At 43.2% G+C, this 16083-nt stretch overlaps 1 protein-coding gene across 1 annotated transcript in view; it reads right to left on the reverse strand.

The window, feature by feature from the left end:
- Window positions 1-16083, reverse strand: part of col5a3a (collagen, type V, alpha 3a) — a 46351-nt gene that overhangs the window by 9324 nt on the left and 20944 nt on the right. The window contains exons 12-47 of the mRNA XM_041956726.1: window positions 15217-15291; window positions 14957-15040; window positions 14734-14790; window positions 14355-14408; window positions 13988-14041; window positions 13814-13867; window positions 13193-13246; window positions 12902-12955; window positions 12306-12350; window positions 10934-10987; window positions 10696-10740; window positions 10378-10431; window positions 9847-9891; window positions 9398-9451; window positions 8604-8648; window positions 8228-8281; window positions 7584-7628; window positions 7386-7439; window positions 7169-7276; window positions 6750-6803; window positions 6353-6406; window positions 6199-6243; window positions 5933-5986; window positions 5539-5583; window positions 5307-5360; window positions 5116-5169; window positions 4826-4879; window positions 4611-4718; window positions 4203-4292; window positions 3934-3987; window positions 3641-3748; window positions 3220-3327; window positions 2993-3046; window positions 2726-2779; window positions 2511-2618; window positions 2323-2376 (exon numbers count right to left, since the gene is read on the reverse strand). Of these exons, the coding sequence (XP_041812660.1) occupies window positions 2323-2376; window positions 2511-2618; window positions 2726-2779; window positions 2993-3046; window positions 3220-3327; window positions 3641-3748; window positions 3934-3987; window positions 4203-4292; window positions 4611-4718; window positions 4826-4879; window positions 5116-5169; window positions 5307-5360; window positions 5539-5583; window positions 5933-5986; window positions 6199-6243; window positions 6353-6406; window positions 6750-6803; window positions 7169-7276; window positions 7386-7439; window positions 7584-7628; window positions 8228-8281; window positions 8604-8648; window positions 9398-9451; window positions 9847-9891; window positions 10378-10431; window positions 10696-10740; window positions 10934-10987; window positions 12306-12350; window positions 12902-12955; window positions 13193-13246; window positions 13814-13867; window positions 13988-14041; window positions 14355-14408; window positions 14734-14790; window positions 14957-15040; window positions 15217-15291 (2241 nt within the window). The remainder of the gene's footprint in view (window positions 1-2322; window positions 2377-2510; window positions 2619-2725; window positions 2780-2992; window positions 3047-3219; window positions 3328-3640; window positions 3749-3933; window positions 3988-4202; window positions 4293-4610; window positions 4719-4825; window positions 4880-5115; window positions 5170-5306; window positions 5361-5538; window positions 5584-5932; window positions 5987-6198; window positions 6244-6352; window positions 6407-6749; window positions 6804-7168; window positions 7277-7385; window positions 7440-7583; window positions 7629-8227; window positions 8282-8603; window positions 8649-9397; window positions 9452-9846; window positions 9892-10377; window positions 10432-10695; window positions 10741-10933; window positions 10988-12305; window positions 12351-12901; window positions 12956-13192; window positions 13247-13813; window positions 13868-13987; window positions 14042-14354; window positions 14409-14733; window positions 14791-14956; window positions 15041-15216; window positions 15292-16083) is intronic.

Genomic DNA, 16083 nt, shown 5'->3' on the forward strand with positions numbered 1-16083 from the left:
TCTAGCCTGTGATGTGCAAGACCATATTCTCTCAGCCACGGTGACGGCATGTGATTTGACTTTTCTGTGCAGCGCAAGAGAGTGCCAAGCAATTAATCCTAACTGTGCTCGGCTTCAGTTTCAGTTGAGTAGATGTTGAGCTGTGCTCTGAATCACTCTGAAGTCTTGGAGGGGGCCTTGTGTTGTAAAGACGTGGAGACAGAAAGACAGACAATCTGCCCAGAGAGAGACTGTGTGGGACTAGAGGAAACACATATCCTTCTGGCAGAGAGATACTTGAGCATTAGAGGGGAGAATTCTGTGATCCGCAACACTCACACATGAATGAAACTTCCCCACTGAGTCTTCAGCATCTCTCCTCTCCTCTCTTTCTCTCTCTCTTTTGTTTTGGTTCCATTCTGATGCATTCCCTCCCTAATCTGGCTGTGGAGAAGAGGGGCTATAGAGAATCTTGTTGAGCGTGTGTTCATGGTTGACAGCGTTGTGAGATGACTGTCACAAAGGAGGATGCTCATTAGACAGCCAAGGCTGAGGCTAATCTGATTAGCAGCTGTCACACCGTCTTCCTGCTTACAATCAGTGCCCCGCCTCTTCCCTCCACTCCACTGCTCCACTGCCTCCTTTCTGTCAGTCTCTCTCTTTTCTCGTTTTTATCTTTTTCTTCTCCTTTTACATACAGGACCACCTTCTATTCTCTGGGCTCGTCTTTCTTGCACATGAAGTCCTGGTCTATTTTATCATTCACACTCAGCCTTGGACAGCCATCGCACATTGAAAAGATGCCTTTAGATTGTTATAGGTTTAATGGTTTAAAAGGCTTTCTTTCTTTTAGCCAGAGCCAACAGTGGATGCATGAGGAAGAGCAGCTAACTGGAGAAGAATCTGTTTTTTAACCTATGATTACAGTTTTTCATAGCGAGCAAAATGACACAGTATATGTTTTATGCCATAGTAATATGGTCGACTAGGTTATTATATAATCATATCTGCGAAGGGCAGCTACTTAATGTAGGATTACCATTGCTCTGTCAGGAGAGGATATCACAAACCTTACCTCATATACTATAGCCTGGCAGCAGAGTGGCTAAATTTCTTATCTTAAATTAGTTGATCTTAATTTTTGTGCAACAGTATCACAAAGCAAACTGAGCCCCACTCCTATTCTACCTCCCTTAGTGTGAGGGTAAGTAGACGTTAATGATTATCAGCAGAGGAAAAGGTAGCAGAATCAGCACAGCTGGCGCTAACAAACTAAATAGGTGGCACTAATTAAATTTTAAAGAGCCGTGGTGGGTTTTCTGTGTACCAGCTACAGTTCATAGGCTGCTGATACCCTGAACCTTTACAGTACTGTAAGTAGAAAACCCTGGGAAACGCCAGGTCAGATAGAATCTTAAAACCAAGATAATTTCAACTCTGCACCTCTAATTGACTCATTAACTCATTTGTTTCTTTAATAGACTATTGAAAAATCATGTTTATTTTATTAAAATTCTATTAATATACTTCATGTGCTACTCTCATACGAAGGCAGTATGAGATGTATTTTATAATACAATGAGATTACCTTAAAATGTTTTTTGGCAAATGACTGTAGCATTCATAGCTAACTCCATTTGGGTTGCACTTTCTACAGGTATCAAACAACATAATTACACCTATAGTAACACACTTGTACTCAATGGTGTACTTCTAATGGGGTATAATTATAATTTTGGTGTAGGTGCTATTTACTGGACCTTCATGATCTCGTCATCTGTTGCACATCGTTGAGTTTTTTTAAACAAAAGGGACGGTCTTTGTCTGCTTCTTGATATTACTGTCACACACACTAATGCGTTAATCATCCTGCAACCTGTGAGAGTTTTGCTGGCACACTTTAATCAAAAACACCCACAAGGACACAATAGTGCTTAGCAGTAATAAGACACTTCAGTACAACCTGTATGAAACAAATTAGTGATCTTGACAAACCTAAAGTGTACAAACCACAAACAGAAATGTAAACATTTGCAGAAGCTCTGCTAATGAATGCCTGCATATGTTTGCTCTTCAAAAAGATCCATTAAACTGCTTTTGATTCCGGGGAGAAAATGAGGAAAAGCAGAGAAACATATTCAAAGATGTTCGGAAAGCGAGGAAAAGTCAAGTCGATAGCCAATATCAGACAACAGCAAGACGAGTCAAAGTCATAACAATCAAGAAGAAAAGTGCAAGATGTCGGAAAAGTGGTGTTGAGAACAGACTTGAGACTGACACTGGACCATAGCAGTGGACTTGAGATGAGTGTTGTATGTGCTGAGATTGCTGAGCAGTACTCACCATTGATCCAACATGCCCGCTCTCTCCTTTCTCCCCAGGTGGTCCTGGCATTCCCTACAAATGCAGAGGTGGTGGTCAACACAGTCTCAGGCGTGGAATGGAAAGAGATATAAACTGAAGTATTGATGTAGAACCAGAGATGAGCCAGTGGCGATACAGTCAGTTTTCAAATTGATAGTAATTTTTACCTGTAATCCAGAAGGACCAGATGCCCCCTTAAAGCCTCTATGTCCTTCATCTCCTTTTGCCCCGTTCATGCCCTGCTGCCCACGAGGACCTGGCTCACCATCTGCACCCTGAAATATACACAGACAGGTCACCACTGCGAGCACTGCACAACCCAAACTGCCTAATTATACAAAGATATATTTTATATGATGCCCTATGAGTTTTCGTAACATACCGTCAGTCCAGGCTGGCCCACAGGTCCTTGACTTCCAACAGGTCCTGGTGGTCCCTAGAAAGGCAGAGAGGCAGTTCAATGCACATTCATTGGAGGAAAGACATGATTAAAACCATCTGCTCATTCCACCAGAGGATGCGCTGTCCAGGCAAACAGTTATTACAATGAATTACCCCAAACCAATTATAAGCCAGTTCGTCCTCTACCTCCTGGTGATGCAAGGTGATGATGTGATGTTTCAACTAGTCACATAAAATTCATACTCACAGCTTCTCCTTTGTCTCCTTTACTGCCTTTCTGGCCTGGTCCACCTGTCTCTCCCTATGGTGACAAAGGCACACACACACACACACACACACACACACACACACACACACACACACACACACACAAACAAACACACACACGTGCACACATGCAAACAATTAAGTCCAAAAATCAGCAAGCACTTTACAGCAGGGTTGAAGACCAGTGCTGGCTGTCCATGCAACTACCTTGTCTCCGTCCTCTCCTGGAGGCCCAGCAGGTCCCGCAGTCCCTGGCAGTCCTACAGGTCCAGGTTCCCCATCATGCCCAGCCGGCCCCACAGGCCCCTTCTCTCCCTAGAGAACAGATGGGAAAACCGAGCACATCTAGCAAATGCTACAATACTTATTATCCTCATATAGCGGCATGACACATTGATTAATGTATCATACCGGGAAGGAAACTCACACTCAAGAAAGCAGGCTTGATCACATTCATATTTTCTCTCTCTCTGTCTCCTTTACCTCTCGCCCACTCTCTGTCTCATAATGACACATTCCAAAGCCAGAGCACATGTTGTTTATTACTCAGTGGTGGGACATGATGGTACAGTATGTGTTCTTGACACTATTGCTGAAGAAGCAAAATTAGCAATGTTCCAAATCTTACTGGCTCGCCTTTCTCTCCCATCGGCCCAGCAGGACCCACACCACCGGGCCGTCCTGGCTGGCCAATAGCACCAGCCGGCCCAGCGGGGCCCCTCTCTCCAGTGGCACCCTGGAAATGAGGTGAGATAGAGAGGTGAGGTGAATGTATCTCATGATTTACTTTCTGATTTAATGTGGTTGTCAGGATCACTGGTCACCATGGAAACAGCCTCCTGCTTCACATGTCCTAGTATTCTATATCACATATAAGCTGAGCTGAGAGCAGGGGACAGGATTTAACAAAATCTGACTTACAACAGGTCCAGCAACACCAGGTAGGCCCTCTCCTCCCTTCAGACCTGCAGGGCCCTGAAAAGACCACATCCATTACATAATTTACCATCAGGTAAATTCAGTAGTTTACAAATATCTTTGGCTCAGTTTCCTTGTGCAAAACTCTGATGTATTTGGTACACTGCTAGGATTTTAAGTTTAGTTGTGGTCTAATTGCAAGCTGCTCAAGAGACTCTAATGTTGACAGTGAGTGAAGGAGAGCATGTGAGTCGTATAGAACTTTGTGTTACCATTGCACCAGGGGTCCCTCTGCTTCCCCTGAATCCTTGGAGCCCAGCAGGGCCACTTTTCCCTGAGGTTCCTGGTGGACCTGGGTCTCCCTGGAAACCACACGTACACACATATGTGATTAGATATAAGGCAAGTAGCCAGCAGACAGCAGGCCCTTATGCAGTCATAAATCACGCCAACCAGCAAGTCACACAAAGAAGGAACATTTATCTTTTATGAGGCATAATACACTCAACACTGCGAGGTTTCCTCTGTTATTTATTAGCAAATTAGGGGATGGTATGAGACCAAGGAGATAAGATATTCAGGCAGCACCGAGAGAGTCCTTGGGCTTTATCTAATATAACACTAATAAGGTGATGCTGGTAAGTGATTATGATCTTGACATTATGATGAAAACCACTCACCTTGGCACCCTCCTTTCCGGCAGTTCCCGGTAAACCGTGCTCACCCGGTGGTCCTGGTGAACCTGGATGGCCTCTATCTCCAGTTGGCCCTGTTTCACCAGATTTGCCCTGGAAACAAACAAATTACACAACACAACATCGCAGAACAGTTATTTCAAAACATGCTGTCCGAAACCAACAGCTGAATGCTTAAGACTGCTAGCTAGTCCTCTTACCTGTGGTCCAACAACGCCAGGGGGGCCGGGGGGTCCATTCTTCCCTTGGAAGCCCTGAAGAAAAAGACAAGTGAGTGTGATGACCCTCGCTTAAGACAGAGTCAGCGGGATGTGTAGATCAGTTTATCTGAGGACACACAAGGGCTGGGTGTAGATTTAGTGTACTTGCACTCTGACTTCAGGCATTCAGTGCTGCAGTCACAAATTTTGACCTTTATGCTGTGTTGACGCCCAATAGAGGGAAATGCTATATCAAACATGTAGCTGTATTGACACTAAAGGTGACTCACTGGTTCCCCCCTCTGGCCTGGATGTCCTGGTAATCCATCTTTTCCGGGTGGACCCTGAAAGGGAAGAATTTTCTTACATCATCGTAATGAACCCAACCATGACCAAAGGTGAGCATAAAATGGGATGAGGTAAACAGGACTAACATTAAATCACAGAGCAAACACTATACAGTACATCTTAGACCACTCACATTAGGCCCTTTAGGTCCTGGTTCACCATGTCTCCCCTGTGGCCCTTGGGGACCCTATAAAATAATAATACAGATTGTCAAGGTGCTGTCTCAAACACCAGATTGAATTTCCTGGTGCTTCTCCTACACTGATTTATGAGACTGTTTTTTGTGATGCCAACCTCACTCAATCAGGTCTATAGTCTTATTTAGGCACTGCATGTGCAGTATTATCCAAGAGTTTAAAGATTACCTGTTCTCCGGGGGATCCTGGAGGACCATCTTGTCCAGCAGAACCCTACCAGGTGGACGAGGCAGAAAACGTTAAAAATAAAAACACAGTTTCTGGACAACAACAAGAGCCTCTCAACATTTTCAGTTTCCTCCCCTGCCAACAAATCTTTAGCTTTCCCAAGATGGTCTTTGAGGTTGAGAGTGTAAACTGCAGCATCCCCTGCCAGACAGTAGCTTCTCACTGCACCAGATGGTCTGTCATCTAGAAGCGAACAGCAACAACCAGTTCCCACTCCATCGGCGCATTCATCCATACTTTATGAGTCGGCCAGGTGTGTGTTTATGTGAGTGTAACTGCATGTGCATATGGCTTCGTTTATTTCAGGGTTTGTGTCTGCCAGTCTTAAGCTCACCTTTTCTCCAGGTTTTCCGGTGGGGCCCTTTGCTCCTCTTCCCCCCCGGGCTCCCTATTGGAAAACAAACAACAGTCTGATTAGCACATGCATAACTCATCTGGAGGTGGAATAAGCGTCTGGCGATGTGAAAACACTGCAGCGACGTAGCGGTGTGCCTCCCACAAGCTTGTGGTAAACTGATGGTATCTAATTACAGCAGACACAGTTTTATAAATTCTGAAAAAAACATGGTGTGTTGGCATATCAATTATAGTTGCACTCACATTAGGACCTCTTTGCCCCCCAGGCCCCGGCTGACCAGCTGGACCCTGCATTGTCGAGGTTAACAATAATTTATCACTCAGTTATTTTACAATAGCTCCAACATAGAAAAGTTTCCATATTCTGAGGCAGTCAGAATGTCAACACAGTCCTCACCCTTCGTCCTTTCTCTCCTGGGACCCCGGCCGCGCCAGGGAAGCCAAGTGATCCCTGGAGACACACGTAGAGGTTAATCAGCCTCAGCCTTCAATTCATCACACATCACACCCAATGTCTCATTAACGTATAATTAACTACTGTATCAAATTAAAGCAAATCTAATCCATGAGCCCAACACAGCCTTAAATACACCATTCATCAACATGTAATGAATTGATGGCACTAATGAACTATTAATAAAATAGCCTTTTTTTAATAAGTCATTTATCATCCTTTATTTTTAATCAGGCAGGAAACAGTCCAGCCAAAGACACCCATCTTGCTGGTTAAAGCTCTGATAAAGGAACCAGAGGACACATTAACTGATCATAATAGCTCATCAATGCTAAATCACCTTAGGACCTAGTCTTCCTGGATATCCTGGCAGTCCAGGCACACCAAGTTTACCCTGCAGAATACAAGTGGAGGAAGAACCAAAGCAGAGGAATATTAAGAAAAGTGCATGAAAACCGTTAATTAAGATTTTTATGACATACTGCTGACTATGCATGTACCAATACACTAGTGATTGTATAGTGATGACAGAAAGATTAAATACTTAAACACGCAAACTGGTTTGATAGCAGTTTTGCCTTAGGAATGGGCTGCAACCAGATGTCGGAAATGTGAGGGTGTTAAAATCCATATGTTGGGTATTCAAGTGATTTTCAGTCGCTCATTTTATCAGAAAGTTTTTGTCAGGAGTAAATAAATGTAACTGTTCTAATGTAGGTTTGTCTTGTCTTGTAATGCACATATCTCTTAAAAATGTACCTTCTCGCCAGCTGTCCCGAGAGGACCAGCGTCTCCCATGGGTCCTGCTTGGCCCTTTAGTCCCTCTGTTCCATCCTCTCCACGAGCACCAGGAGCTCCATTATCACCCTAAAGTCAAGAATGAGAGTAGAAGCGAAGTGACAATTTTATCTCCACTCCGAAAGAGAATAATTGAGAGAAAATGAGGAGGAGGCTTGTGATTTGTGGCCGCTCTTACCCTGTCTCCCTTGATGCCCATGTCACCTTTGAACCCAGGGAAGCCGTCTTCTCCCTATGATGCATTGAGGAGATGTCTGATGAAAGCTCATTGGTGATAAATGGCATCATGGCATTGTAAATCATCGAGTGTCCTTCCACTCAAGATCCAGTTTGACAGCAAACATGAAAATGACGACTCACGATGTGTTTCACTCACCTTCTCTCCTTTGCTACCCTTTAGACCTCTAACTCCATCTGCTCCCTATGAAAAAGCGGGGGGGAGACATTTAATTTGACAAGAATCATCACTGACAAACCCACTCTCACATCACTTGGAAAAATCACCGGTTGCCTGTATTTGCAGAAATACCCCATCCTAAAACACTGCAATGATTTATAAGTGTGTATTGATTTTCTCTTGACCTAAAATTGCTCTGTTATTGAGCAGTTATTGACCTTACATTCATTTCATGCTAATGGTTTCCAACATGGTCACGCTTCCCCTGAGGCTGTTGAGCCAAACTACCAGATAAAATAGCAGATGTGTAAAAACAAACACCACGCAGAAAGTCATTTTATGCCTCTATTTCAAACGTAAACCCAGTCAAAATGGACTCTTCTACACCAACACAGCTCTGCTCTATCTGACTCTGACATCTCTCCCATCCGTCAAATGTTCCTCACTCTGTTGTTAGCAGTCCCCTTGAGAACTGAGGCACTTTCCCTCCACCTGTCACCTGTCAGTCATAGACTCAAACAGCTTGTCCGTCACAGGTCGACATACACGCAGAATGAAATGTGCGTGGGAATAAACGTTTCAGTGGACATTACACCTGAGATCATGATGCACTTATGTCTCACCTTGACTCCACGGGTCCCAGGGTACCCAACAGGCCCCTGAACACCAGGTACACCCTACAAAAAAAAAAAAGAAAAGAAAAAAGAATTAAAAAACAATATTCTTCAGTTCTAGCAAGCAGCAGTCAGCAAAAACGCATTTATTTGCATTTTGGATCGAATGGATGATGCTGATGAGTGCATACTGCTGACTCTAATGAGCTAATGCTTGTGTACAATAAAGATGATGACATCGTCAGAATGATTAGAATAATGAGCATGAGTGAGGGTATGAGTGAGTGCACTGCTACAATGGACTGCAAGAAACAGCATGATATTGCACTTTTAAAATTTTGCTATAACACTGCATTAAGCAAGCCTCAGATATGCAGTTACCCACTTGGATGCCTTTCTCTCCCGGGGGGCCCTCTCTTCCTGGGTGACCCTGACACAGGAAAACACAAATCAGATTGACTTAGCACTGCTGCATATACATCATCGTTGTATTGCTCCTGGATGGAAATTTCAGAATGCAACCAGCCAATGAAAAAGAGGAAACACTGGCGGCACTGAGAGTAAAGCGCCATAAAAATATCATTGTGTGTCACAAAGCTTTGCAGAACAATAGAAGGAGCATTAAGTGAAATGCATTCAAACGTGTCTGACTGCAATCTAAAGCGATTTCTTGGAGATGAGAAAAGGCTCACTGTAACAGGATCTCTCATTCTTTCATAAATGTCATATGGCTTTGGCTCAATTCCAGTAATGCCTCCTGCGTCCCCCTACTGGCAGACCACCAAAACTGTAGGCTGGCAAATTTTATCTTTTTTGCTACTTTAAGTTAATTAACATCTGTGTATTCATACACAGTTTGTTTCATCGTTTGTATAGCATTATGTGAGCATTGAATTGAAAATGTTGGGCCATCTGGGTGTAGTCTTTTCTGCGTAATTGATGAATACTCAGTCATTATGTAGTGTATACAGGTCTTTGCTTTGCTTTGTATACAGTTGTACAAGTTTTTACCCATTCTGTAAAAAAACAAAACAAACAGACAACTTGTGCCTCTCTATAGTCTCTCTTCATAAGTACACACATAGATACTTGATGTTTGAATGTATGCCTGGATACATGCATCTTTGCGCATGTTTGTGGTAATGTGTGCATTTTTTGTGTGTGTCTGTGTGTACTCACGGGAGGGCCGTCGATGCCTGGTAGTCCTGGCAGGCCCTGTTTCCCCTGCGGACCCTGTATAGGACAGAGAAAGGAATGAATACTGGAGCTGAAATCCAGATATGACCCAGAACCTTAAATTATACCACAGAGACCACATTCCTCATTTTTCTGCTTCTCTACAAAACATGCATAGTGAATATTGTATTGATGATTAAGTCCACTTTTAATTTCTTTTATCAGTCTAGCCTCATTATGTGCATCGGCCAAGGCCGTCCCTGGTGTCTGTTATGGCTGTGCGTGTGTTTCTTGTGTATTGATTTCCTGTCTAGCCCTGTCTTGTCTGAGTGGGAGCCAGAAGAGGTTGGATCTTACTCCACAGCTCAACCGGCCTACCCTGGCAATGCGATGACAGGGGTCACAAGGTCACAGCTTTAATTCTGAAATTAAGTGAGAGACAGGTTACCTACCTTCTCTCCAGGCACTCCAATGGGACCCTGAGGACCAGGCAATCCCTGAACCAGAACAAAACATCAATCAGGTTAAGTGTCACATAACTGGGAGAATGCTGGGAGTTGAGGTTTTGCTTGAGTCTGTGGGCCTATGATGTGTGTATGAAAGAGTCATGAACAGTATGTGTGGATGTCCTTATGTGAGCTGGGGTGGTTGGATGGATTGTTGACATGCTGGAAAATTGAAAAGATGATTAAATCTTCTTTATATGACCATCTCTGATGCCATTTTAAAATTACATTTTGTTGCTGTTTGGTTGAAACCTTGTATCTCGACAAGCAACAGCCTTGTATTCTGAATACATTTTGGTGACATGCAACTGGATTGCGAAACAATTTTAAAGCCACCAAAAATGAGAGAGAGGAAATGTGTTTATGCAGATGCTGGCAAGTGATTGTGTACATTTGAAGCTGGTCTTTATGGCTTGAATACACTCACAGGATGTGTAATAAATGGATTAAGGAAGTTTTTTTGTGTTGGTACGGTACCTGTACTCCTGGATTTCCCTGTTGACCTGGGGGACCTATCTCTCCAGCTGGACCCTGACAACAAGAAACACTGGTGGTCACACACTCTGCCTTTGTCATAAGCTTCACAAGACCAGTTAACAGGCTCATTGGAAGGCCACAATAAGCCACCCCAGCTGATGTCTCTGTGGCTGAGATCACGTTCATAAAACTGTTATCCGCCCACTCATTTTCAGAGAACAATATTTCCATATTACATTATCATATTCTAGCCATCAGTTGTATATAATGACAATTATGAAAATTAAATTATGTGTTTATGAAGGTAGCAGGACTGACCAGGTTGCCTTTTGACCCCTGTACTCCATCAGTTCCATGAATACCCTGAAAAAAAATGCCCACAAACAATGTCAGAAAATAATGGATGAAATGTTTGAATGAAAAAAGAGAAACAGCTCAGTCTGCTTCTTTGTTTATCCTCAGTGGCACATTGATGCTTCTATTAACTAGAAGACCTTTTATAGAGTTGAAGGGACTGAATAGCTCTGATTCTGTGATCAAGGCGATGTTGACTTACCGGTTGGCCAGGTGGGCCAGGTGGCCCCCTTGGCCCAACAAGACCCCGCGCACCCTGGAGACAAAACACAGCAAATAGTCAGCAGCTAACCTGCATTCATGATGAGATGGAGTGAGTGTGGAATACTAAATCATAAATCAGAACTAAGGAGCGAGAGAGTGAGAGTGAAAAACAGAGAGAGACAGATAATATATTTTGGTGTGTGTGTGTGTGTGTGTGTGTGTGTGTGTGTGTGTGGGTGTGGGTGTGTGTGCGTGTGTGTGTGTGTGTGGGTGCATCTGGTTTTGTATGTGGTAGCCACGGAGATTGCACTAGCCTGTGTTTGTGTGAGTGTGTTTGTGTGCTCTGTTTTTGTCAGCCTCCCTCTTTGTAGGCTGGCCAAGCCACCTGTTCCAAAGCCACATCTGTGATCTCCTGGGAAGTGATTGATATGGAAATATAATCATTCAGGCCAGGATTTTATCTCTTCCCTCTCCGACTCTCTCTCTTTCCTCTCCCCACATCTCGTTCACCACCAACCGAATATCTGTCTCGCACTGTCTCACTCTTCCCATCGCTCCCTCTCTCACATCAAAATAGTCAACTCCTCTCTTTTCCTTTATCTTTGTGGGTTAACGCAGCTTTCCTAACATGTCTTTTGGCAACATATTTCTTCCTGCACTGGGTGAACCATTTGGAGGGACAGGAATCCCGCTGAGGCCCAACCTCACCTACTGGGAGAAAGATGGAGTGTGAGTCATAGCCAATCTACTAGTGTTCACTCCAGATGTACATAGAAAAAAATGACAGCTTCTTCAATGGTGCTCTTAAGATCTTTGTGGACTCCATGATCCTAGATCCAAAGCTACTTTGCAGGTATTCCTGTGACAGAATTTGAATATATTAGCATGCTAAGCCACTTTATATATTTGTGTTCAAGCTGCATGCCTTTTTCCAGTGACCTTTTCTCTGTTAATGCTAGGCTGAACACTGTGGCACTATTTCATTAATATGGTTTGACCATCCTAGTTTTTCATAGTTGTTGTATATTGTACAATGTTGTGCAGTGTTTCTCTTGTGTCTATGCATGTACACTATGGGCAGTAGATTGCGTACTTGTGTAAGTTCTTTTGTTAGATTTTGGCTTAAATCCAGTGATCTCCCACATTCCCCTCAGGGTTTGTTGTGGAAATCATTAGTTCCTGTGATTCTGCACTAAGAAAAAGGTTTTTGCTGTAGCGCAACTCTGAGAACCCAAAGCACAGACTTAATAAATACATCCTCTAGATTACGTATTTTGAGTGTAGAAAACCAATAAACAGCAATATTTTGATGTTGAGGTATGCTGTGATGTGAGTGTTGATGTGTGTGCATTATGTGGGAACACACTCACAGGTTCGCCTGGTTGCCCTCTTGGCCCCACAGGTCCATCAGATCCCTAAAATAACAAAGACAGAAACAGATTCAGCACATAAATCTCATGCACCTCTCTAAGCCAACCTCGGGCGTGGATACATTTATATCCCCACAGACGTAATCTGTGAAAATAGCTCATTAAAGAAATTCACTGCCTGACAGATAAGGCCCAGCTATCATTGAGCAAAGACTAATAGGCCGCTCTCTAAACTTCATCCGCCCGCCTGCATGGATTGATACTATCTTGACAGAGTTACTATCTTTCATATTTTCAGCTCTATGTCAGGTATGCACTGCATCGCTTTCATGTCTCTTGCAAACATTGGTAGTGAATAAACTCAGGCCAGCACAGCTGAATTTAAAAAGTTTATTACTTCATTTCAATAAAACCTGCTTTGATCTGTGGTGCTTTACCATTTAAATGGCTTGTAGAATTAATTCATTGGTCTGGAAAGGTTTTCTCTTTTAACCTTGCGTGATGGAAAAATTAAGAAAAGCGAAGCACTGCTGCAGGATGTGTTTTCATTGCAAGTAAAGTAAGCAAATTTTGCTATGCAAGTAGTGTGCACTTACCTTTTCTCCGGGCTCTCCAAAAGGCCCATGAGGACCAGGCTTTCCTCTGTCCCCCTACAAGATAAAAGCATTAGCCACAAGCCTCAAGATATTTTGGACAATTCTGTTCATAGCAGAGCTGCATCAAGCAGATGTTTTTAGAGCACTCTGTCATCACAGAAATCACAACAATCATCATGATCACAATATGCAAATAAACATCTGCCGTATGATGTGTGACGTGCAGGCATATTAGTGCCTGAATGACTAAATGAATACAGTGACAATGTGAAGCTACCAAATCTAACTCACTCTGTGTCCCTTGTTTCCTGGGAGACCTGGCAGGCCGTCAAAACCCCTGTCACCCTGTAAAGTAATAGAGAGGCAAGTGCATTAAATCCTGAAACACTCACACACATACGGTAATGTGTAAAAATTAGCAGAATTGTACTGGGAGTCTCCCTTGGCAGGGCCTCCCATCTGCTCTGAGTATGTGTTCGGGAGAGGGAGCTTTCAGATTAGCTGTAGGTCTGCTAAAATGCTGCTTTGACTGATAAAGACTCTGCTGTTCTGTCAAACCCGGCATCAAGGGAGCCTGATTTATTTACTAGGCTCTTCCTGCAGCTGTTAGCTATTGAGTTGCCTCGTTGTCAATACATATAACAAGCTGTGGGCTGCTGGATACCTAAAGCGTTACACTTTCAAGTGCAGATTTATCATTGTACAAGACCGTGCTACCTGAACATGTATGGTACAGTATTTTTGTGCACATGGATACAAGAAATTCAATACATGGAGACTTAACACCATCAGTAACTATTAACCACAAATATGGAGTAAGTACTTAAAAAAAGCTGTGGCTTCTTGGTGCAGCTCATTTATTTGAAATTATCACTACTGCAATGGAGTGCAGTGAGATCTCAAAGTGTTTACCTTAGAGCCTGTTTCACCTGGAATTCCACGACCTCCGTCCGTTCCTGCACGCCCCTATGAGTCACACAATCCATTTAAAATAGGGTTTTCTTTATAGGCACAGTATGCTTTTAGCAAAAAATGCAGACACAGAGTTTTTCAGTGAAGAAACCTGCAATACTCAAGATATCTCACCCTCTTTCCCGGCTTCCCATTAGTTCCTGGAGGGCCTGGTAACCCGTGTGGTCCCTATATGTGGAAGGAAGAGAGCAAGACAAATGGAAAAAGGTGTAAAAGGTGTGACAAACAAGCACAAATTTGCAATAGCTGCGAACTTGTACGTGCAGGCATCCATGCGTTCATGCATTCACACACACACACAACCTCACAAACACTTGACCTCCATGGCAAATTTCTGCCTCCTAGGGTGAAAACTGTGGCCACCAAAGGTGGTGGAAATTTTTGTGGACCAACCACCCTACAGAGTAAGCCATATACCTGCTGGTCACAGGTAAAAATGACTAATGAATGAACAAAAGAGTGGTATGATGGAAGGTCTTACAGGAGGTCCACTGTCTCCCCTGTCTCCTTTGAGGCCGGCAGGACCTGGAACACCCTGAAAAATATAAACAAGAATTTATTTAAGTATGACAAGATATACAAGAGTAATTCAACTCTTCACTCAAATGTAGCACTGAACAAATAAAATATAAATGAGCTAAGAACAAATCATCTTACAAATCTGTTCATTTTTGCAGCCCAGCAGTGATTTCACAATCACAGCAATACAAACATACTGAGCATGCATAATGATGCGGTTAGCATGGGAAGGAGAGAGTAGAGCTTGTGTCTGGTCAAACAGAATGCGAAGATGAGGTAAAAGGTTGCATGAGCCCTTAAGGCATGATGTAAATTTGGTCAAGGGCAGAGGAGTACCTTACCAGTGGGCCTGGTCGTCCTGTGAGACCAAGGGGACCTGGAGGTCCCTTCAGTGACAGCTGAAAGAAGAACACAACTGGGTGGTTTATGTGGACTGCACAGGCTACCTTTTGACTTCTAATATGACATGAGTTGCTTTCATAAAAAATAAAATGAAAATATCAATAGTCCCTGATAACTCACGATATGGCACAACGACACCAAAGTGAAAGTTTCTTTGTGTACCTTAGTCTGTTGCAGGATAGCCTGTGCCTGCGCCTCCTGGGGAGACACCACTGGTCCCTTCTGGGAATCCCCTCCATACTGGAACTAGAGGCGATGAAAAAGAGGAATCAGTCCCCACTGCAGGATTCCCCAAATGCAAATGAAGTTCAATCACACAGCCCCCCCTTGTGGTCATGCCACTACTCCACACCGGGACAAGGTAATGCTCTGTGAGTGTCATAGTGCGCGTGGGCAAGCATGAATGTGCTTTGACGTCTTACTGGTAGCATCAACAGGGTTCCTGGAGGACCTGGAATCCCATCAACCCCAGCAAGACCCGGACGTCCTGGGGGACCCTGAATGAAGAGGATGGAGAAAGAGATAAGCACTGACTACTGCGTGTATGGTATGTGTGTGAGTGTGTGTGTGTGAGAGAGAAAAACAGCCCTGGAATCTAATCACCGTAAAAACAACCTTTGCTTCATTTCCACAGGGCCTGTCACATGCACACACTACCTTATCTTCTGTTTACACATTGTAAATATCCTTTTAACGAGTCATTTAATGGAACATTGATTCAAAAAGATAGCGCTCATCAGATTACTGTTATTGAATAAGTATTAAAGTTGGAAAAATACATTCCTCCACTAGAGAACATGAATTTGATCCAATATTTTTCAATCATTGCCGTTTGTCAAATACAGTAACTGACACTTGTTTTAAGTTATTTTCTGGCAAAAGTGAAGCAGCAGTAGAAATTCATGTAATTATCTCAATGGTGAATTGTGAATATGCAATAAAATGAGTAGTCAAGGTGGAATCTAGTAAGTCATAAAGCAGGCTTAGGGTTTTTTACCTGAAGCATCAAATGGCTACAAGATGTCCCCATCCGCATTGCATAAAGCCTTAAAGACATGAAGTAATCTAGATGTGTCAATCCCTGGTGGACAGGCTTACATGTGTTACACAGTGGATGGGTTTAGACAGAGAGTTTACTTCTCTGTGCCTGTGACCCCTTCAAATGCAATATATACAATACCTGTGTTTCAGATGGTTCTGGAGGCTATAGCTGCTTTTAATTTATACCATACAAAAGCATCTTGTGTGCACAAAAAAAATGCAACGTTTTTTTTCATCATGGATTACAA

This window comes from Chelmon rostratus, chromosome 17, assembly GCF_017976325.1.
Source record: "Chelmon rostratus isolate fCheRos1 chromosome 17, fCheRos1.pri, whole genome shotgun sequence".
In the NCBI taxonomy this organism is placed as follows: domain Eukaryota; kingdom Metazoa; phylum Chordata; class Actinopteri; order Chaetodontiformes; family Chaetodontidae; genus Chelmon; species Chelmon rostratus.